The sequence below is a fragment of the Gymnoscopelus microlampas genome, assembly GCF_963454915.1.
Source record: "Gymnoscopelus microlampas genome assembly, chromosome: 9".
NCBI classification, from domain to species: Eukaryota; Metazoa; Chordata; class Actinopteri; order Myctophiformes; family Myctophidae; genus Gymnoscopelus; species Gymnoscopelus microlampas.
In genome coordinates, this window is record NC_139946.1 from 22,010,433 (window position 1) to 22,032,320 (window position 21,888).

A 21,888-nucleotide genomic window follows, 5' to 3' on the forward strand; every position below is an offset into this window, starting at 1 on the left:
CAAGGATGCAACCAGTTACACTTTCAAAGGCACCACTCTCTTCACACTGGGTGTGATTTTTTCTAATCTGATGATTTTATTTCATAAGAATATCAAAGTGCAAACATTTTACTTTACTCAAAAATAGTTTGTGTACATACTTTATGCGGCACACTGTATGTTTTGTTTATGACTTTGAAATGTCACCCATACCTACTTTTAGTTTTAGGAGCTGGTTGGTGGTAGGCTCATGCTGCAGATTTCAGTTGCTGTTTACTGTGTGACCCAATTCATATTTCTGTGTTTTATTTATTATTTCAGAATAAATCCCCATTTTTTAAAATGCCACTCAGTGTCCAGTGTTGAGATTCATGTGTTAAGTGTTCTTAAAACAAACAACAGAATGATTAACGTTTGACAAAGCAACACGTTAATTGAACTCAATAGAGTGGAATGTCAGACATTTTCCTAACAACTGCAATAAAAGTCTACAGCACTGAAAGTGACAATAAACTGTCTGAACTAGTGCAAGTATGTATCCCTGAATTCAAAAGGAAGTCACACCACAGGCCCCCCTAGCCTCGCAAATGATTATATTGACTCAGAAACAAATGGCAGTGAGGTCAGGTTTAGCGTAAATCGCTCTGGCAGCGCTAGGGTATCCCGGCTAGCATGCTAAGAGAGCATTCCACATCATTGTGGTTTGTTGCTGAGCAACCGGGTCGTCGCTGTAGTCCAAGATGTTGCCGTTCCACATGCCAATGCCCCTCAACCCTTTAGAACTGACCAAGCCCGCTTTGGCACAAATGCTTTCCGGGTCATCGTACCACACCTGATGAATCTGTCCTGTCTTATCCTGGGTGGGGGAGAAAAAAATAAATGAATACATTTTGAGAACGAGAGGCGGTTTCTGCCCAACAATAGTAACAATGGCACCCTCTTCTGGTGTATAGGCTTCCAACTGGCTGGGAATGAATTAACCAGGAGTGCTTTAGTTTATTGCACCAAGAAGGGGTAAATTTACTGCGTTTGGGAAGTGTGGTATCTTGGGTAGACATTGCTACAAGACAATTAGCCCTTACCATGAATGACGGCTGGTTTTGTTGCACTGTAATTTATTACAACTTGCCTCAGACAAGACAAAAAAGGCTCCAACTCAGCAAAAAAAAAGACAAATAAACCATAAATGGGGCGCCTACTTGCCCCGCCAATGAAGGAGCTAACTCATGTGCACTTGTACTTTTTTTAGATTTAATGTAAACTGATCCAGGACAGATCAATTTACAATTTTGTAATTTAGGTATTCAGCAGACGCTCTTCCAGAGCGACTTACAGTACAAGTGCAAGTTCCGAATAAATGGCATGAACTCTCGTCAACAAATGACAGTGTAAGTCGTCACATAAGCAGAATGCAAAGAAAAAAAATCTTACTGCAATTCTTTTAAAGAAACGATTCATTTGACCATTTGTATGGGGATATAAGGCTTGTCGCATATCAAAAAATGGAATTGAAACAGATAAAAGCTGCTCTCAAATGTAAAAAACACGGTGATTTCCACCGTCAGATTCAGACAAGGTATTCACTGACTGGGACTTTCCACAGATTTATAGAGTAACGCTTTGCATCGTTTCAATAGTTAAGAATGAAGTTTGTCCTACCACAGTCACATTACTTTTGTTATCTTTTAGACATTATGTCAGGGAGAATATCCCACAATTTGAAAACGTGAGAGTAACGATTTTAATAAGCTCTTGCATCTTCCCCCTGACTCTAAACAATTGGTCCCTTGTTTTTTTTTTATCTTTTAATTATTCCTGTATCCACCAACCATTCGAAAGAGGCATGGGGATCTGAACTGGGAATGGAACTGAGCGATTAAATCTGTAACGAGGGTTTGTCAAAAATACATACCTGTTCAATCAATGCCAGGTAGCCTACCAACTAATACAATATAAAGTTATACACAGAATGCACTATTCCAAGGCAAAGCTAAATAGAATATAGCCTAGAATTTCTCCTCTGTGTGATAGTAAATGTAAAATAGAAGAGGGCACCTTATTACATATTTTTTGGCTCTGTCCACTTTTATATTATTGTTGACCCTCAAATAGTTTTATTTGGATGTTCAGAGAATATCACAGGATTGACACACGTCATCAAAAGATCAAAAGGCATTAATGCTTGAAATGGTTGCAGCCAAGAATATTCTATTGAACTGGAAGTTACCCTCCCCTCCAGGTTTTAAGAAATGGTTGGCCTGCCTCTGAGATGATTGTAATCATACAGATGGAGAGAATTCGATTTCACAGATCTAATCTAGACAAGACATTCTCAAAAAATGTACTCCATTTATAGACCAAACCACGGATTTGTGAAAACATAAAAGGCAAATGAATATAGAAGCATAGGTGTGTAAGATGAAAAGGCTGTATACAATTTCTGGCGGTGTTTGTATTTGTTCATTTGTTTGCTTATTTTTTTGTGTTATATTGTCTTGATTTTTGTATTCATTTTTCTCCGCAGGAGAGTATTGTTTTCACTTTCTAAATATGACACACCGATTGGTCAAGCCTCACGTGACACGTGACAATACGGTGAAATACTGTATAAATACATGGCGTCACTTTGACAGTGTCTTTGCCACTGTCAAAGTGAGGTAAGACAGGAACCATCACGAAATGGCTGCATGGCTGATACATAATTGGCAGATAGGACAGATAGGACACTTATATAGACAGGAGGGATATGACACTTACACAGACGGATAGGACACTTACAGTACACAGACAGGACGGATAGGACACTTATACAGACAGGACGGATAGGACACTTACACAGACAGGACGGATAGGACACTTACACAGACAGGACGGATAGGACACTTACAGTATACAGACAGGACGGATAGGACACTTACAGTATACAGACAGGACGGATAGGACACTTACAGTATACAGACAGGACGGATAGGACACTTACAGTATACAGACAGGACGGATAGGACACTTACACAGACAGGAGGGATAGGACACTTATACAGACAAGACGGATAGGACACTTATACAGACGGATAGGACACTTATACAGACAGGACGGATCGGACACTTATACAGACAGGATGGATAGGACAGTTAGAACATAAGAATTAGAACATTCCCAACATTCCCAACACAAGTCTGGTAAGAGTGAGGTAAGACAGGAACAATCACGAAATGGTTGAGAAATGGCGGATACTGTAACAATTGGATAGGACACTTACACAGACAGGACGGATAGGACACTTACACAGACAGGACGGATAGGACACTTATACAGACAGGACGGATAGGACACTTATACAGATAGAACATTCCCAACATTCCCAACAGCGGAGAGTTGTGCTCCGAGGAGCACTTTTTCTAGTTATTATTTTATTATTTTATGTCTTGGAGGATTGTTTTATATGTATATTGAAATAATAATAAATAAATAGAAACATAATACTGTAAAAATTGGTGACAAGAAGAAAGATCAGACCCAAAGTATGTGTGGGTGTGCTGTATGACTAGAATCCAGGTAAGCATGCACGTCCCAAAAAAACTTTGGGTGCTGGACAACACTACGTATATCAGAGGAAAAGAGGGGAAGTCCGCACACCGTTAGCTCCCAGTAGAACATTTTTATTTTTTATTGTCAATTAACTATTTATTAAAGGTTTCTACAGGGAGCCAACGGTGTGTGGACTTCCCCTCTTTTCCTCTGACTACCTCACTTCATAAATGATCAACCTTACCTTGTAATTGAAATATGGCGCTTGCTGCTGTTTGTCCCACAGCCTGCCGGACATTGAGTTAATGACCTGCTTCATGATCCAGCTGTATGGTTTCTGTTTACCAGCTGCATCGCTGCACGGTGCATCACGAAACGGGACTTTGGCTATTGAACACACCCCGCCCTGCGTACAAGAGAATGAGTAGATCTGTGTTAGATTTTTTTTATTGTCCAGAACAGCTTGAAAAGTACAGAAAAAACGAATTGCACCTGGACAACATATTTAACAAATATACCTGTATCCCTTAATATGTATGATTGGGAATGTAAAATAAGACAGTAATAATAAGTTCATTCATTTTTACTGTTCTGTGTAAATCTGTCATTTCAGACTATATAACATGGGTATATTTAAAGTACTATATCATATTTATATATTTAATTACAACAGAAGAGAATCCTCTACTTCACAATATGAACTGTTTGTTGGAACCATATCTTACCTGGGATAGGTTGAGGCAGGGATAATCGTAACCATACCAGGGTACTCCCATTATAAGCTTCTTTGGATCTATCTTAAGGTCCAAATATTGGGAATAGCCTGTTAAGAAAGACCACAATATGCTGCAGACATGGTGTTTTCAAATAAGTAGCATGGGTTTAGGATAAGGGTCATTTGCATTCTATGAATTGTATGAGTCCAATCTTTCTGGCTTCAACCAGTATGATTCATTACAACCAACCATTCAATGTTTGAGGGACTGCAGCATTGGCCATGGCAATGCAATCCCCCCAGATCTGACTCTGCTCATCATAGGACATCACAAAAAGAAGGTCACAGGACTCCGCAATGGCAACATAGTCATAGCAGCGCTTGTCTATGCAGTTTGATGACCAGGCAACATCGAATGAGACCTAATGGTCGGGATGAGTTAAATAACAAATATAGTAAAAGTGGGGACATTGTTTACATGTTTAACCTATAAAACTCAAAAGTGAAACAGCTGAGGGGCTGGAGCTAAAGAACACCATTTAACTGAGGCATCTGCACACTCACATCTGTGCCATGGTCATTTATTGCAAACCTAAATGTCTTTGATTGAAAGCTTGCAGTAAATTACTTTTACAAAGTTCTGAGTGTGCATGCTCTTTCCTCAATTTATCCTATGGAACTAAAATCAAGATGGGTTTAATGACTTGCTGACTACTGTGGAACCTTTGGCTCCATTCCCAAGAGAAAACGAAATGGTTTGACAACGGAAAGGAATGAGGAACAGACTGATGACTAGCTGAATGGGAAGTCTAACATGGTATTGTTGTACAGTATATTGGTCTACAAACAGTAGCTGGCCTTTGTGGTATTAATTCAGGATTCATATAGGTAAAAATGCATAATAATAACTTCTATCATACATGTGGCATCAAGTCAACTTCAGTGACAAATGGCAAATAATCTCCTCCACCAACTAAAGGTTAAGTGTTGTGCAACAAGTACTTAGCAGATGACAATTCTCAAAGCTTTTTTTCCACCTGGGAACCTGGGATCTCCCTGTGAAAGACCTCAGTGGTCTCTTTGACCAGGGCAGTCAGTGCATGATACTGTGGCGAGCCGTCTTCCACTCCTTGTTCAATGTCTATGTTGATCCCATCCATAAACTGACTCTTAGCCAAGTTGACCTTCTCTGTGATCCATGCCGTCCTGTTGTCAGGGTCCACCATAAAGGGGAGGGGTACATCACCTAGTCACAGCAACATAGTGTGAGAAAGTGATGAGCCTATATACAGTAGGATACAGCTTAATCACTGATCGACCTTGATCGATAGATAGATATTGACCGATCCGCTGAATCTTGCCTAACCCCAGAGGAGAAAACATTGTCAAACAGTTAGAAAAGCATAATGGACATATATACACAGGAAACTTGCGGTTTAAATTTGAGCTAATCTCTATGATTAAACTTGATCATAGTGTTTCTGTTAGGTAAGCAGAGCTTGGATTGTGGGAAGGTGAAGCGATGTCATTAAAAGGTAATACATGCTAACGCAATAATATTATTAGCAATGAATATTATCTATATTAAATTAAGTGGAATCCATTCATATTGCCAAAAACATCACCTTTCTCCGAAAAACACAATCATGAGATCCATCATCAGATCATAGACAGTATGAATGGTGGGTCAGACTCAGGCAGGAAAACTTCTAGCATTTATTCTCAAAACCAACTCAACTCCTGAGTGCTTATACAGACAAGTGCTCTCTGCAACTAACCTACACACATCAAATAAATGGTGACATGAACATAAACCAACAACATCAATTACAAATAACATATAAATCCCCCCCAACGCTTTCCCCATAGCAAATAACACATTAATAACACATCATTAACACAACAACGGACACAGATTCTACAATAAGTTTATATGTTGATTGATACTGACTGTCTTGTGGAGTTTTGTCGTTTAGCATGTTATACCTTTGAGTACTACTCGTGCTCCCTTGGAATGAGCATAACACATGAGTTCAGCATCATATTTGCCAAATGTGGCCACTGTTGTCACCATGCTCCAATTGTATGACTGCCATGTTCTCCCACCTACATCAAATACAAACACCTGAAAACAGCCAATACTATTAATAGAGAAGGTACGAATAACTGTTGTTCCATTAAAAATTCCATGAGCATGTAGTTTTAAGCTGTATAAAAACTTTGACATGATTAGGAGTGAGGTCAAATATCATCACAGCAATCCTGTCTCATATTTGATTACAAAATGAAATTGGTGCAGTTGCAGTTAGGCTAAGACACTGTTTCCCAAACATTGGGTCGGGACCCATGTTTGGGTCGCGGACCAATTTTTTAAAAGTAAATATCACCCTTTTTTCGTTTCCTACATTAAAAAAAAAAAATCACAACTTTTCATCAATTAAAAACAATTCCAACATTTTCCAAAATTATTTCATGAATAAAATCAAATAATTTCCATAAATAAAAAACAAAACACATTTGAGAAGTAGTGAAAATAGCAGATCCGCAAGCTTGCAATGTGGCTCGAAGCTAGGCGTTGTGAGCTTATAGATTTGCTAACAAATTCAGTTAATGATCACATAGCACAGTGGTTCTCAAACCTTTTCATGTCAAGGACCCTCAACCTCAAATTGATAATAGCGGGCCTCTTGATTACTTTTTTTTTTCAGGGACCCCTATCTGAGAATATATGATATACAGACTACATATAGTATAGATAGTACAGAATTCTATCAATTGCAGTGATGAATAATAGTCATTCTTAATAGACTATGCCTATTATATCGTTGTGAAGGTGTGATAGTATCAACAATCTCGGTTACAGATATAGGTGGGCACTAGGGACATCTGGGCACCTCGATGTAAAATTGTCTATTTTGTCCAAAATGATAAAAAAAAAAATATTTGAAGTAAGTAACGTAAAGTATACATGATGTGAACATGCACGGTTCATCAGTATCAGACTTAATTTTATCCTATAACTTATTGTTTATGCCCCAAAATGACTCTATATATGGGTTTTGTAGCAATTTGTAGCAATTAGAAATATTAGACCTTATTTGTCGAATGTTAAACATGTTCTAATCATGTATACTTTACTTTAAAACATTTTCCAAATATGTTATATTATTATACTACTATTATTATTATTATTATTATTATTATTATTATTATTATTATTATTAAATATTATATTATTATATTTTTTGGACAAAATAGCCAATTTAACACAGAGGTGCCCACTCTTCCTTGGTGCCTGTTACCCATCAAGCTTCACCCCACTTTGATGGGGGGTCTTGGGGACCCCACTCATCAAGGAGCACGCTGCAGGGAAAGAATAACTCTATGAAAGAAACACTGAGCAAATACTTGACGCTATCAAGCAAATGTGTGGGCGGCGCTTATTGCCCTGTTGTATTGTGTCCAACAAACCATTCTACCGTCTCCGTCTACTGTAGGCCTACCTCAAAGTCCTTTTCATCAAGGATTTGACGGCAGAGTTCCTGGGTCTCACATGGACACACCGACACATCTGCCTGGGAGCATAGACATGATGATGCCGCTAACAGACACAGAACGAACCGCAGCATTTCTGAAGAAATTCGGACGGTTTTACTTTTACTATGGTTTCACTTTCACCACTGCCAAGTCTAGAGTAGACAGTCTGGTAGCCTACTGACGAAAACAATCAATCACGTTACGTGAATCACATGATTATGGAGGGGTAGATGGGACATTCTTCATTCAACGCTTACAGGAACACATGGGCATTGTTTTTCAATAACTAACTGACTGCTCCATTGTTCTCTCTCTCTCTCTCTCTCTCTCTCTCTCTCTCTCTCTCTCTCTCTCTCTCTCTCTCTCTCTCTCTCTCTCTCTCTCTCTCTGTCTGTCTGTCTGTCTGTCTGTCTGTCTGTCTGTCTCTCTCTCTCTCTCTGTGTGTGTGTGTGTGTGTGTGTGTGTGTGTGTGTGTGTGTGTGTGTGTGTGTGTGTGTGTGTGTGTGTGTGTGTGTGTGTCTCTCTCTCTCTCTCTCTCTCTCTCTCTCTCTCTCTCTCTCTCATATTAATGGTGAAAAGTGACTAGCTCAAAATGACCAATATGAATGAATGAATACATTAATAAAGGAGGTTAAAGGAGGCACTCAAGTGGATTAAATTAAATTAAATTTGCCAATGGTATTTTATTTTTAGATAAAGATGAAATGGTCTGCCTTTGGTTCAGTGTCTTGCTCAAGGACACTTTAACTTAAAGCCATGGACCTTTTGGTTAGAAAGCTGCTCTACCTCCTGAGCCACTGCCCCCCCAAGCTAAGATATGAGAAGCTTAAAAAAATGTGTGTGTGTGTGTGTGTGTGTGTGTGTGTGTGTGTGTGTGTGTGTGTGCGCGTGTGCGTGTGCGCGCGTGCTCATTTGTGTGCGTGTGCGTGCTCACTTGCTACAAGTGAAAGACACAAGTTGACAGAACCAGTATAGATTATAATATCAACAAAGTATTATAGGTGCTAGTAAAGGCTGGGAGAGTGTTACTGTTGTTTTATGGTCGTTTGAATTATAGTTTATATTTGGGAATCAACGGGACCACCGGTCCGTGACATCCGCGACACCAGTCAGGCCCAGTTTCGCCTCCCTAAAATGTCATTCCTGGATACGCCACTGCTACACTCTCCTATCTAAATAAAACAACGATCACAACTTTGCCCGTTGTACTTGTCATCTTCCAACAACATTCTGCGGAAGACATTGACTTGGACAAGTGTCAGTTTAGGGCATAATGACATTTTCCTGACAAACTGCAGCATTGAAAGGATACTCCTACTCACAATTGTTTTTTGTTATAGCAATTAGTTATTTTGCCATGATGAATATCTGCAGACAGAGTTTGCTTCTCAAAAAATTTCGCACCAAGTACCGCGGACCCCCATCTGAAAATGTTTTGCCAGGGACCCCCAGAAGACAAGATTTATGTAAAAAAAAAGTTGTCAAAATTATTCAAAATCTTCCAAACATTTTCAATGTGTTTTTTTCAAAAATAGCAAATGTACAAGCTTGCAGCACTAGTGATGTGCTGTGAGCTTGTAGATCTGCTATTTTTGAATAGCCAACGTATAAATACTATTAGATTAAGTGGTTTAAATGAAGTGAAGCTGTGAAGCTATATAAACTAATTTAGCTGGGGACCACCTGGAGTGTGGTGCCCCCCCCCCCCTCCCCCCCCACAAGGACCCACTTTGAGAACCATTGCATTAGGCTATCAATTATGAGGGTAGTAATTATCTTTTATCTATTTACTTTTTTTTAACATTCATTCATTGGCTTATATGGATAGACTGCAGCTATGCAGCAATATGATATTCAAGCATCCTATAACTCAAATAATGAATAAATAAAATAAATGAGTAAAAATAACTTTTAATAATATAAAAATGTTACTTGTTAATGTATTGACTGTGATAAAGATTGTGATTGATTGTGATAAAGGAAGTGTTCAAATGTGTTCAACAAGTTTTTAGCAACTTGGACATTGAGCTCTTCACAAAAGGCAAGGGCCAGGTTAACCTAACCTTATATGCCTGTGACATTTCTCCTTAGATTTACTTTATGATACTAGAGCAAGGTACCATCGATGATGCTGATTATGGCAAACAGTCATGTTTAGTTAATGACATATTTCAACAGATGCACAGTCAACAACATTTTGCTATAAAAGACAACCCCTGCATGTAATCCGTACATTCCACCAGCCATGAAGGGGATTGTGCTTGCTTGCTTGGCTGTAGCCCTTGTGGGTAAGTATATCTTTGATGATTTAATCCAAGTGTTTTTGGTCATTTTGTTGTTTGTTGCCAGAGTACAGTACACAAGTAAGTAAATTGTGAAATTTAGAAAAGATAGATTTAGGAGTACAACTGATATCACAACCAGTTAGTATAGTTTGATTTAGCAGTGTTCATGATTTACAAAAGATTTTCTGTTCAACCTCTGGATGATTAAATAATAGAGGTATAACGATATAGTAACTGCATCGAAAAATCGTTTTGAATCTTCAACGATCTACTATATCAATATGCAAACAGCAAAATATCGTATTGTTTGACTTTGTATCGTATCGAATCGTTTTGCAAAGCAAATAAATCGTATCGAATCGTTTTGCAATGCAAATAATCAATTTTATCAATACTAAGTACTTTTAAGAAGAAAAAAGAGAAAGAGGGCTTTATATCCAGTATCCATGTATTTATTTGTCACACTGATTTTTGGGGTAAATAAATAGTTACTATATCGATTTTAAATCATTGAATCGAATCGTATCGTTCTAAATGAACCTGTCCTGTATCGCTCATGTATCGTATCGACTAAATCACTGAATCGAAAAGTATCGTATCGTGCTAAAGTAACCTGTATCGTTCATGTATCGTATCGACAACCAAGTATTGTGATACGTATCAAATCGTTGTTAAAACGTATCGTTGCACCCCTATTAAATAATGTTTTATTGACAGATTATTGACAGTCTATTCTTATTTTGCAGCGGGCCAACATCTCAACTTTGGTAAGTTTACATGAATAGGAAATGTGTGCCTACTACAGCTATCTATGTATTTGTGAAATTATTTTAACTTTTTAACTAAAATAACACATGAATTGATGTTTAATTGTTGATGCTAAATTATCCAGAGATATTTTATCATGTGTAATAACTTCTTGTTTCAGCCCCTGACTTTTCAGCCAGTGAGACCTACGTGTACAAGTATGAAGCCGTTCTCTTAGGAGGTCTGCCTGAGGAAGGCCTGGCTAGAGCTGGAATCAAACTCAAAAGCAAAGTTATGATCAGAGCAATGACCCCAGGGATCTTCCTTCTGAAGGTATAGACTACAAATAGCTTTGAATGAAACTCAGCATTAATGCATTACATATACTGTATGCGTTTAAGTATTTCCATGTGGGTTATGGACAGGAATTCAGGACCTCTGCACGTAAATAATTTGTAATTGAAAATTGGCTTTCCCCCCCTCTAGATTGTGGATCCTGAGCTCTCTGAGTACAGTGGCATCTGGCCAAAAGATCCTTTTGTACCTGCCACCAAGCTCATTTCAGCCTTGGCTGCTCAGCTCTTGATTCCCATCAAGTTTGAGTATGCAAATGGTATTGTGGGCAAGGTGTTTGCACCAGAAGGGGTCTCCACTACTGTGCTGAATACCTACAGAGGTATCCTGAACATCCTTCAGCTCAACATCAAGAAGACCCAGAATGTCTACGAATTGCAAGAGGTTCAAATTAATCCTTTTCTGAATGATTATAAACACAAAAGCCAGGGTGATATTTAAACTCCCGAATAATTTCTGTTCTCTTACTCTAGGCTGGAGTCCAGGGTGTGTGCAAGACTCACTATGTCATTAGTGAGGACACCAGGGCTGAACGTATCCATCTGACCAAAACCAAGGACCTGAACCATTGCCAGGAGAGAATCATGAAAGACATCGGTTTGGCTTACACCGAGAGATGTGTTGAGTGCGAGAACGTAAGGGACATTTCTTTTAAACTATTATTACATTAGGATGAAAAGCACACTTTTAAACACAGTGGGTGTGTTCTAACTGCTGCTGGGGTTAAATGTGAATTGTGTCTATGCAGCGAGGAGTGGACCTGAAGGGTGGCGCTGCCTTCAACTACGTCATGAAGCCAATGCCCACTGGTGCTCTGATATTGGAAGCGACCGCCACTGAGCTCATTCAGTTCTCACCTTTCAACATCATGAATGGTGCTGCCCAGATGGAGGCTAAGTATGTAGTTGACATTTCTTTCTATTTCTAAATTGTACAAGGAAGATTTTTTTACATTGTACAGATTTAACTAGTTCTTAAAAACATTTTCACAGACAAAATCTGAAGTTCCTTGAGATTGAGCAGACCCTAGTGGAGCCCATTAGGGCAGAGTATCTCCACCGTGGATCCCTGCAGTATGAGTTTGCCACTGAGCTTTTACAGACACCCGTCCAGCTGCTGAGGATCACCAACCCAGAGGCTCAGGTACTGGGAACCATTTTCTGTTATCCAGATTATTTTCAACTTTCTCCTCTAGCAAACACAACATAACACTGGAAGCATTTCCATTTCTTCTGGACAGATTGTTGAGATTCTGCACCATGTGGTGACCTATAATGTAGCCAAGGTCCATGAAGACGCCCCCCTGAAGTTTATTGAACTTGTCCAGCTGCTGCGTGTGGCCAGATTTGAGAGTATCGAGGCTCTCTGGTCTCAGTTCAGGGCCAAGCCAGTTTACAGGTGAAGAAAACAAAAAATAAAAAGAAAGTAAAATACATTTTACAAATGTCTGGAAAAGATACAAGCATAGTTTCTTCATTTTCAGACATTGGATCCTGAGCGCTGTTCCTGCCATTGGAACTCATGCTGCTTTGAAGTTCATCAAGGAGAAGTTTATTGCTGATGACATCACTGTTGTTGAGGCCAGTCAAGCTCTGCTGGCATCGGTGCACATGGTGACAGCTGACATGGAGGCCATCAAGCTCATTGAGGTACTATAGGTCAATCCTTAATGAGATCATGCAATTCAAATTCAAATTCATGATGTAATTCATCACATTATTAGTTAGTAGGTTATAACAGTGCTTTCTTTTCACTTCTCTTCAGGGCCTGGCTTTTAACCCCAAGGCTAAGGCAGTCCCAGTTCTGCGTGAAATTGCCATGCTGGGCTATGGTACCATGGTTGCCAAATTCTGTGCTGAGAACCCAGCGTGCCCTGCTGACCTTGTTAAGGTTGGCTTAGTTTGCTGTTTGATGTCCATAAAACCTTAACTACAGTTAATGAAAGTAAAATTAGTATGGTAATATTATTTTTCTACTGTGCTTCCATAGCCGTTCCATGACCTTGCCATCGAGGCTGCTGCCAGGGGTGAAGTTGAGGGACTGACAGTTGTCCTTAAAGTTCTGGGTAATGCCGGCCATCCTGCCAGTCTTAAACCAATCATGAAGCTTCTCCCTGGATTTGGCTCTGCTGCCGCCTCTCTGCCCATGAGAGTCCACATTGATGCAGTCCTGGCTCTAAGGAATATTGCAAAGAAGGAACCCAAGATGGTAAGAACAAAGCTCCTCAGTCTGTCTCCTTGCCAACAGTTCACAACATTTTAACATGCCCCATGCAATTTGCATTTTTGTTCATGATTTTCATCTTTGTGATTTAGATCCAGGAACTGGCTGTTCAGCTGTTCATGGACAGGGCTCTGCACCCAGAGGTCCGCATGGTTGCTGCTATTGTCCTGTTTGAGACTAAGCTCCCCATGGGCCTGGTGACCACGATTGCTAATGCCATTATGAATGAAGGAAACCTGCAAGTTGCTAGTTTGGTCTACTCTTACATGAAGGCCATGACCAGGAGCACAGCACCTGACTTTGCTCAAGTGTAAGAGCCCTAACAGTAATCACTTGCTTCCCTTGTTGTTTAAAAAGGATGGTATATCATAAATGTTTATCTCCCAATTTTAGTGCTGCTGCCTGTAATGTTGCTGTGAGGATCATCAGCCCCAAATTTGAGAGACTGAGTCACCACTACAGCAGAGCCCTCCACTATGATGCCTATTACAGTACGAGCATTAACAGTGCATTCATTTACTGATAGTTAACGCACTCAGACATCAGATATCTGATGATTTAGTTGTTTTTTTCAGATCCATGGATGGTGGGTGCTGCAGCCACTGCTTTCGTCATCAATGACGCAGCAACACTTTTGCCAAGAGCTGTTGTGGCCAAAGCCCGCACTTACCTCGCTGGAGCGTATGCTGATGTTCTTGAGGTAAACGAAAGGCCTCCTTTCCTTTTATGTTGAGGTTTATGCAGGGCTCAGATGCATAAACTTCATGTTCCATCTTGTTTGACTTTACCATACTGATAGGGTGTAGCCACAACTTTAGTAGCTCATTTCTGACTTCGATGTTATAATCTTTCTCTTCATCATTTTATATAGACCTCTGCTCTATTTGTTTGGTACTTAACTGCTTAAACCCTGTACTTAATTGACTAATGTCCCCCAGTGCTCTATTCTAGGCCCCCTCTTGTATTCACTGCACTTAAATATTGAGATACAAGCTCACAACGCATTGTGTTGTGAAGTGTTGCACTGTGGGAGATGCATTGTGGACTGTAATATGTTATACTGGTTGCATACTGGTCTCCATTTTTCTTCTTTTAGTTGGGAGTAAGAACCGAAGGAATTCAGGAGGCTCTTCTGAAAATGCCTCAGCTTCCTGATAATGCTGACAGAATTACCAAGATGAGGAACGTTATCAAGGCTGTGAGTAGGAAGGACCTTCCAAGTATTCAATTCTCCCTTGTATGTGATCAAAGAACAATTTCATTACAAAAGCGGGACTAACTCAGGTTTACTGTCATCATCCCTCAGCTTTCTCAATGGAGAGCTCAACCTTCAAGCCAGCCACTGGCCTCTGTGTATGTCAAATTCTTCGGACAGGAAATTGCATTTGCCAACGTGGACAAAGCCATCGTCGACCAGGTTATTGAGGTACTGAATGTTACATTAACTTGTTTACATTCAATAATCAATCAACTCTGGATGTCATCATGTACACAATGTGTGTTTTCCTACAGCTTGCCACTGGTCCTATCATGAAGGCTGAGGGAACGAAGGCATTTGATGCTCTGCTGGCTGGTATTGCATTCCATTACACTAAACCCATACTTGCTGCTGAGGTACGTCGTATCTTCCCTACTGCTGTTGGTCTGCCTATGGAGCTGAGTTTCTATACCGCTGCTGTGGCTACTGCTGCTGTTGAGCGTAAGTTCAGATTGCCTCAATCCCTTTGATGTAGGCCACAGGTTCTGTAATCTTTTAAACTGTGACATTGAAAATAATATTTTCACTTCACAGTCCAGGCAACTGTGACACCTGCTCTCCCTGAGAACTACCACCCTTCCATGCTTCTTAAGGCTGACATTGAGATGAGGGCTGCGATGACTCCAAGGTGAAACAAATGGCAGCTCATAATTTAAAAATGTATTTTTAATAATAAACTTTTATCCATTGAAGTGAAATAAATCTGGCATTCCCTTTAAGTTCACATTTTCTTTGCCTTTCAGTGTTTCCATGCACACATATGCAGTTATGGGAGTGAATACTGATTTAATCCAGGCTGCTTTGGTATCAAGAGCCAGAGTCCACACCATCTTACCTGCAAAGATCGAAGCAAGAGCTGACATGATTAAGGGCAACTTCAAGATTCAGGTTTTACCTGTTCAGGGTGTGGATAGGATTGCATCAGCAGTGTATGTAACATCCTTTTCACCAAATAAATTGTATGATTCACCATTTCTAAATTCATACAAGTTTTTGCCTTTCATTGCAGTGTTGAGACTCTTGCTATTGCAAGAAATGTGGAAGATATTGCAGCTGCAAGAATCACACCAATGATCCCAGCTGAAGTTGCAAGACAGCTATCCAGGGAGACTTTCACTTCTACAATCACATCTAGGGTTGCATTGGTGTGTTTGGTGCCTGAGCCCCCTTTAACACACAAAGTCCACACACAAATGATACCGAGACATTTATTATGTTGGTTATCTGATTATGAGATTTTCTGTTTTCTGTTTTTCTAGTCAAGGTCATCTGAAATCATTCCTGTTGATCTGCCAGTCAAAATTATCCGCCAGGTGAAAACCCTGAAGGCCTTCTTTGAGAAGAAACTGTGTGCTGCATCTGAAACCTTTGGAATGAAGGTCTGTGCAGAGGTTGAGTCTCACAATGCTGCCTTCATCAGAGACAGCGCACTCTACACTTTGATTGGAAAACATGCAGTCTTTGTTGAGGTTGCTCCAGGCAAGTACAGTAGATGATATCATCTTATTGAGTAACAGAGGTAATTAAGAATAATAAGTAATTTCTGGTTCTGTTTTGATGCAGCTGCCGGACCAGCCATTGAGATGATTGAGGTTGAGGTTCAGATTGGAGAAAAGGCAGCTGAGAAGATCCTCAAAGTGATCAACATGAGCGAGGAGGAGGAAATCCAAGAGGACAAGAATGTCCTCCTGAAGCTCAAGAAGATCTTGGTTCCTGGTCTGAAAAACGGTACCAGATCATCCTCTAGCTCCAGCAGCTCATCATCCTCAAGCTCTTCCCGCGCCTCCAGCTCTCGTTCTAGCAGCAGCCGCTCAAGTGTTGGTTCCAAGTCTTCATCCAGCAGTCGCTCTTCCAGATCCAGTTCCTCCAGCTCCCGTGTCTCAAGGGTGAGGCTCAAAGTCATCTGGAAGGTCTTCTTTTCTCTTGTGCAAATGTTGGACAGTGGGTTGATCTGTTGTCTTTACCATTACAGCAGGAGGTCATTGACATGAAGTTTGCCAAGAAGCACATTCACCAGGTAATCATCGAATGGCTGTCTAAAGAATTCTCCATCATCATGCCATCATGCCATATGTTCTGTTGACAAACATGTGCCTATTTCGTTTGCAGTACGCAACTTCCACTGCCACTGTCATAAATAGTGCCACCAGCTTCGAGGCCATCTATAAAAAGGTGAGAACATTTCTATTAAACCATTCAAAGAAGAAACCTTTACATATATCTGAAGAACACTTTTTTTTAAATGCCATTAACATCACTCCTTGATTTGCATCTTCAGGCCAAATACCTTGCCAACAGTGTCACTCCTGCCGTAACTGTTCTCATCCGTGCGGTGAGAGCTGACCAGAAGGCTCAAGGATACCAGATTGCAGCTTACTTCGACAGAGCTACATCCAGATTGCAGATTGTCGTCGCTAACCTTGCTGAAAATGACCACTGGAGAATCTGTGCTGATGGCATGATGCTAAGCTACCACAAACTCATGGTGAATCTTGCATCTCAGACTCCAGTATAATTTGACTTTGACTTTTGGCATCATTTGCGCTTCAAATGGGCTTAATTGTTTCCCATATTATTCTCTTAGACTAAGATTGCCTGGGGTAAGGAGTGCAAGCAGTATGAGACTGAGATAATAGCTGAAACCGGTCTTGTTGGCCCAGACCCAGCTTTCCGTATGAAGGTGACATGGGAAAAGCTTCCATCGGGGTGGCAACGCTATGCAAAGAGGTAAAGTCCCCAAATCACAATATCAATTATTCTTTGTTATTCTTTAATAAAAAAATTAAGTACATTGTATGCAATGTTTATCAAATATCTGTCTTTTTCACAACATAGGATCTCTGAGTACTTTCCAAACATTGCCACACAAGCTGGTGTAAGCCTGGCAAAGGTCAAGAATGCTCCCAAACAGATCATACTGACTGTGGCTATTGCCTCTGAGAGAACCCTGAATGTTGTGCTGAAGACACCGAAGGTACACTTTTATTCCTCAATCTATTTATTTATCATTTTTGTTTCATAGCGATCTACAGAGAAATTGCATTTATACCATTTGATCTTTTAAATTGTACTAATTATGGCTGATGTTTTCAATTTCAATAGAGGATCATGTACAAACTGGGATGTGGTCTACCCGTTTATCTGCCTATTGGACACACAGCCGCTGAGTTGGACGCCTATCAGGACAGCCTGTTTGACAAGATCTCCTATATGATTACCAAGGCTCATGCAGGTAAGAGTATATACTGTATTGTAAACAGTGCTTTTATTGTTTTAATAGCTGAATGGTAAAAAGAAATAACAAAAATATTCTTTGTTTTTCTTTTTATTCTAGCTAAGTGCTTCATGGTTGGTGACAAACTGACCACGTTCAACAACAGGAGCTACAAGAATGAGATGCCCCACTCATGCTACCAGGTTTTGGCTCAGGATTGCACTGAAGAACTCAAGTTCATGGTTCTACTGAAGAAAGATCACACACTTCAACAAAACGAGATCAATGTAAAAATTGCTGATATGTAAGTATCGCAAATGTTTAAGCTTTCTAGAAATAAATCAATTAGCCTACTTCGTCTTAGAAAATGGGTTGTTGGAGATATGGCAGTTCATTCACTTCTGAACTCTCTTTCAACAGTGATGTTGACCTGTACCCCAAGAACAATGATGTTGTGGTGAAGGTTAATGGAATGGATGTCCCCATCAGCAACCTTCCATACCAGCATCCCACAGGTATTATATATAAAAAGGTCAAATTCATCTTCCAAAATAAATTCTTCAGCTAAATATCTCATTTCACATTAATTGTCTTTGTACCAATTACAGCTAAAATCCAGATCAAACAGAGAGGTGCAGGTATCACTCTCCATGCACCAAGCTTGGGTCTTCAGGAGGTCTACTTTGATAGGAACACTTGGACGGTGAGACATTTTACAATGTAACTATTGGGAATCTATAAAGAAATACATTAAACAAGGATTCTTAAAGTGACTTAACAAAAATAGTATCCTGAAATTATTATAATTACAATCCATAAACCACAAATGTTTTAATTGTTCTCATGCAGGTTAAAGTGGTGGACTGGATGAAGGGAAAGACCTGTGGAATCTGTGGTAAGGCTGATGGGGAAGTGAGAGAAGAGTACAGCACCCCCAATGGACGTTTGACCAAGAGCTCAGTCAGCTACGCCCATTCCTGGGTGCTTCCTTCTCAGAGCTGCCGTGACACTACTGGTAAAACCTACACCTCGTCTTTGCAACTTTACTTCACATGATGTTTGGCAACACAGTATCTAAAGTAGTTATTCACCTAACACTCTAATTGATATAATTCTCTATTCCCACTTTAATCGAGTCTTTAAAGGTGTGCATTACAGACCAACCATACTGACTACACTCTCTTATTGTATTCTCACAAGCAACATAAAAATTATGCACTCATCCCAGCTAATTTAGAGTGTGATTAGAGTGCAACAATTGCTTAATGTTCCGGTTTGAAAACACTGCAGATCAACCACTGAACATCATTCTGAACTTTAAAAGTGGACATTTGCATATCAACTCATAGTTTCAGGTGATTTTACCTACAAATGCTACAAATGCATAAAGTATACTCACCTTGTTTTTTCCAGAATGTTTCATGAAGGTTGAATCTGTCAAGCTGGAGAAGCAGATCATGGTTCATGGCCAGGATTCCAAATGCTACTCTGTTGAACCTGTGCTGCGTTGTCTGCCTGGTTGTGTCCCTGTGAGGACCACTCCTGTCACTGTCGGCTTCCACTGCATACCAGCTGGTGAGTCTACAAAACAAACAAACAATTTCACTAAACATAATGTTTTTCCAAGAAAATTATAAAGGTCTGAAATTATTTTCTTAATTCTTCTTCTCAGATTCCAGCATGAATCTTTCTGAGGGTCTCACCAACATCTATGAGAAGAGTGTGGACGTGAGGGAGACCACACAAGCCCATGTGGCCTGCCACTGTACTCCTCAGTGTGCTTAATCTAGCATTTTGTGACATTCTGTTATTTTATTTGTTTGTTTTTCATGTTAATATTATTGAATGGGTTGTTTATAATGTGATTTTAAATAAATATCATGAAGCATTCCAACATGCGTTGTGTGAAAGTTATTACAAATGTAACTACTGTGTGGTAACTACAAAGGTGCAAATTTGGGAAATTGGAAGTGTGGTTGCCCCAATTCAACCACACTGTAATATAGGCCCTGCAATGTGCAATTCAAATTGTGGTTGATTGTTCATGATATAGCCTATGGATTTTTAAAATGATTGTGTATAGGCCACTCAGACTAATTTTGCAAGCAACATAACAGTGAAACTAGAAAAAGTGCTCCTCGGAGCACAGGTTCCCGCCAGGTCGGGTAGGTTATTGTGGCCTCCTGGCGGCACTATAATAGGCTAATGTGAAAAGGGTGCCATTTCTTCTTAGGCCTTTCACGGCAATCGGACACTGCATTCATGATTTGAGGCATTTTGTTCCCAAAATGTGTTTTGCTAAATTAGACATGCTGGTGGCGCTATAACAGGCCAATGTGAAAAGGGTGGCATTTCTCCAATGGCCTAGTGGGAATGTGCGCGCAAAATTTCACGGAAATCGCACATCGTTCATGATTTGAGGCATTTTGTTCAAAACAGACAAATCCTGCAAACTTTTTGAAGGCAATGTTAGCCAATTAGGCTGATCTATGAAATATCGGACACATCCGTCTTGATTACATGACTATAGAGATACTGTGTACCGATTTGTGTGATTTTTTTACAGAATCTGAAGGAGTAATTGCAAAAAAAGTTTTACAAAAGTCAGCCTCCTGGTGGCGCTCTAAAAGGCAGATGTGAAAAATGCAGGGCAAAGGTTTTTCCTTGGCCTCTAGGGAGTGTGCGTGCAAAGTTTCACGCAGATCGGTGCAGTTATAGTACTCATGACTCTAGATGATGGTGACTCCTCGATCCTGGTCCTTCTGGATTTAAGTGCGGCTTTTGACACAGTAGATCACAACATTCTGATAAATCGCCTGGAGTCATGGGTGGGTCTTGGTGGCACTGCCCTCCAACTGCTCCGCTCATACCTCTCAAATAGAACCCTGTCCGTTGTTCTTGGGAATGTCTCCTCGACCTCTGCCCAGCTTACGTGCGGGGTCCCACAAGGGTCCATACTTGGCCCCCTATTATTCTCAGTTTATATGCTCCCCCTCGGTCATATTATTCGTAAACACAACATCCATTTCCATTGCTATGCAGATGATACTCAGCTCTATCTTCCACTCAAAACCTCTGACCCTAGTTGCCTATCCTCCCTCAAAGCATGCCTGGCCGATATCCACTCCTGGATGTCTCAGAACTTTCTCCAGTTAAACTCCGACAAATCCGACATTATTCTTTTTGGTCCCCTCAGTTCACAAACCACCATTTTAGACAGTCTTGGCCTCTTGGCAACGAATGTGACTCCCGTTGCAAGGAACCTGGGAGTCCAATTCGACTCCGAACTCCGGTTTGAAAGCCAAATAAAAAAGGTGGTACAAACCTGCTTCATGCATTTAAGGAACATTTATAAAATCAAATCATTTCTTTCCACTGCCAATCTTAAAACTGTTGTGAATGCCTTAATATATTCTCGCCTTGATTACTGTAATGCATTATACTCTGGTCTCAACCAAAACCTTATTCATCGTCTGCAACTGGTCCAAAATGCAGCAGCCAGGCTCATCACCGGTACCAGGAGATTTGAGCATATAACCCCTGTCCTAGCTGCACTTCACTGGCTGCCAGTTGCCTTCAGGATTGATTTTAAGATTTTATTACTAACTTTTAAAGCTCTGAATGGTCTGGCGCCTAGTTATTTATGTGATCTGGTGGAACCTTATGTGCCAGGTCGCACCCTTAGATCCTCTGGCCAGGGTCTATTGGAATTTCGTACTGCTAAGTTGGTGACCAAAGGCGGTCGGGCCTTTTCTATAAAGGCCCCTATACTCTGGAAAAGCCTACCAGAAGAACTAAGATTAACCAGGTCATTAACGAGTTTTAAATCCCTGTTAAAAACCCATTTTTACAGAATGGCCTTTTTAACTTGAGATAAATGTTGTTGATTATTGCTCTGTTTTACTGTAAATGTATATATCACTGTTAATTCATTATCTGCATTGTTTTGATTGCTCTTCTGACTGTTCAAGCACTTTGTAACTTTGTTTAAATAAGTGCTATACAAATAAAGTTTTATTATTATTATTATTATAGGTAAAAACGCGT

At 40.1% G+C, this 21,888-nt stretch overlaps 2 protein-coding genes across 3 annotated transcripts; one reads left to right on the forward strand and one right to left on the reverse strand.

The window, feature by feature from the left end:
- Nucleotides 1-67: 67 nt before the first annotated feature.
- ctbs (chitobiase, di-N-acetyl) lies at nt 68-7,932 on the reverse strand. Of its 2 annotated transcripts, none has more exons than XM_084066843.1 (7): nt 7,703-7,779; nt 6,210-6,364; nt 5,261-5,469; nt 4,474-4,645; nt 4,234-4,331; nt 3,753-3,914; nt 68-835 (listed from the first exon to the last, which is right to left on the reverse strand). In XM_084066843.1, the coding sequence occupies exons 2-7, from the start codon at nt 6,295-6,297 to the stop codon at nt 647-649; spliced, it is 918 nt and encodes a 305-aa protein (XP_083922969.1). In that variant the 5' UTR covers nt 6,298-6,364; nt 7,703-7,779; the 3' UTR covers nt 68-646. The 2 variants fall into 2 exon arrangements, with proteins under 2 accessions (XP_083922969.1, XP_083922968.1); XM_084066842.1 differs by having other exon boundaries at nt 69-835; nt 6,210-6,348; nt 7,727-7,932.
- Nucleotides 7,933-10,005: 2,073 nt separating this feature from the next.
- On the forward strand, nt 10,006-19,626 carry LOC311051446 (vitellogenin-like; the record flags this gene model as incomplete). The annotated part of the gene is made up of 33 exons (XM_084066015.1): nt 10,006-10,048; nt 10,974-11,125; nt 11,279-11,530; nt 11,620-11,781; nt 11,895-12,043; nt 12,139-12,289; nt 12,387-12,544; nt 12,630-12,795; nt 12,911-13,036; nt 13,136-13,354; nt 13,462-13,679; nt 13,763-13,860; nt 13,945-14,069; nt 14,466-14,567; nt 14,676-14,795; nt 14,882-15,068; nt 15,162-15,255; nt 15,371-15,556; nt 15,637-15,772; nt 15,887-16,115; nt 16,191-16,513; nt 16,600-16,644; nt 16,737-16,799; nt 16,906-17,112; nt 17,212-17,354; nt 17,463-17,601; nt 17,730-17,859; nt 17,962-18,145; nt 18,262-18,356; nt 18,450-18,544; nt 18,691-18,856; nt 19,255-19,416; nt 19,514-19,626. The coding sequence occupies 33 exons, from the start codon at nt 10,006-10,008 to the stop codon at nt 19,624-19,626; spliced, it is 4,938 nt and encodes a 1,645-aa protein (XP_083922141.1).
- Between the last annotated feature and the right edge of the window lie 2,262 nt (nt 19,627-21,888).

Coding starts and splice junctions, on each gene's coding strand:
- ctbs (XM_084066842.1), bottom strand. CDS start 7,852: ATGCTGCGGTTCGTTCTGTGTCTGTTAGCGGCATCATCATGTCTATGC. Junction 4,646..5,260: donor GGGAGATCCCAGGTTCCCAG/GTGGAAAAAAAG, acceptor CCCGACCATTAG/GTCTCATTCGATGTTGCCTG. Junction 3,915..4,233: donor CCTGCCTCAACCTATCCCAG/GTAAGATATGGT, acceptor TCTTGTACGCAG/GGCGGGGTGTGTTCAATAGC.